General features: G+C 64.8%; 1 protein-coding gene across 1 annotated transcript; it reads right to left on the bottom strand.

Moving 5' to 3' along the window:
• Positions 1-3: 3 nt before the first annotated feature.
• JAGN1 (jagunal homolog 1 (Drosophila)) lies at positions 4-522 on the bottom strand (the record flags this gene model as incomplete). Its single annotated transcript, XM_009324712.1, has 1 exon — positions 4-522. A coding segment is annotated over one exon (519 nt), but the record flags the coding sequence as incomplete, so codon positions are not given.
• Positions 523-540: the final 18 nt, after the last annotated feature.

Genomic DNA, 540 nt, shown 5'->3' with positions numbered 1-540 from the left:
CGCCCCACGGGGCCCGGCTGCGGAGCTCCGGCCCTCACGGAGCCCACCCGTCCCCGCTCCTTTCTTCTTCTTCTCCTGCGTGCTGGTGAACCAGGAGTCCAGCAGCTTCTTGCTGTAGTAGAGCTGCCAGCCGTGCACCTGGGCGGCCACCACCACCACCAGGTACATGACGGAGACGGCCGAGAAGCCGAAGATGAAGCGGTAAGCTTTGCCGTGGCGGTAGAGCTGCTGCGCCATGGGGAACATCTCCATGGCCCCGTAGATGAGGGGAGCCACGGAGAAGAGGCCGGTGCTGATCATGGAGAGCACCAGGTAGCTGATGTTGTTGCGGGGGAAGGAGAGGAGGCCCAGGAGGGAGGGCAGGATGCTGAGCAGGTAGGGGTACTCCCACTGGTAGGGCATGGCCACCTGGTCGTGGGGCAGCAGCTTGAGGTGCCCCACGCACATCTGGGCCAGCAGCAGCAGCCAGATGCCCACGTGCGTGTAGATCAACTTCTTGATCTCCGACTTGAGGGCCACGCTGTGGGGAGAGGGGGCGGC

Source organism: Pygoscelis adeliae, unplaced genomic scaffold, assembly GCF_000699105.1.
Source record: "Pygoscelis adeliae isolate BGI_AS28 unplaced genomic scaffold, ASM69910v1 C10231647, whole genome shotgun sequence".
Taxonomy (NCBI): Eukaryota; Metazoa; Chordata; class Aves; order Sphenisciformes; family Spheniscidae; genus Pygoscelis; species Pygoscelis adeliae.
This window is presented reverse-complemented; position numbering and strand designations above follow the sequence as displayed.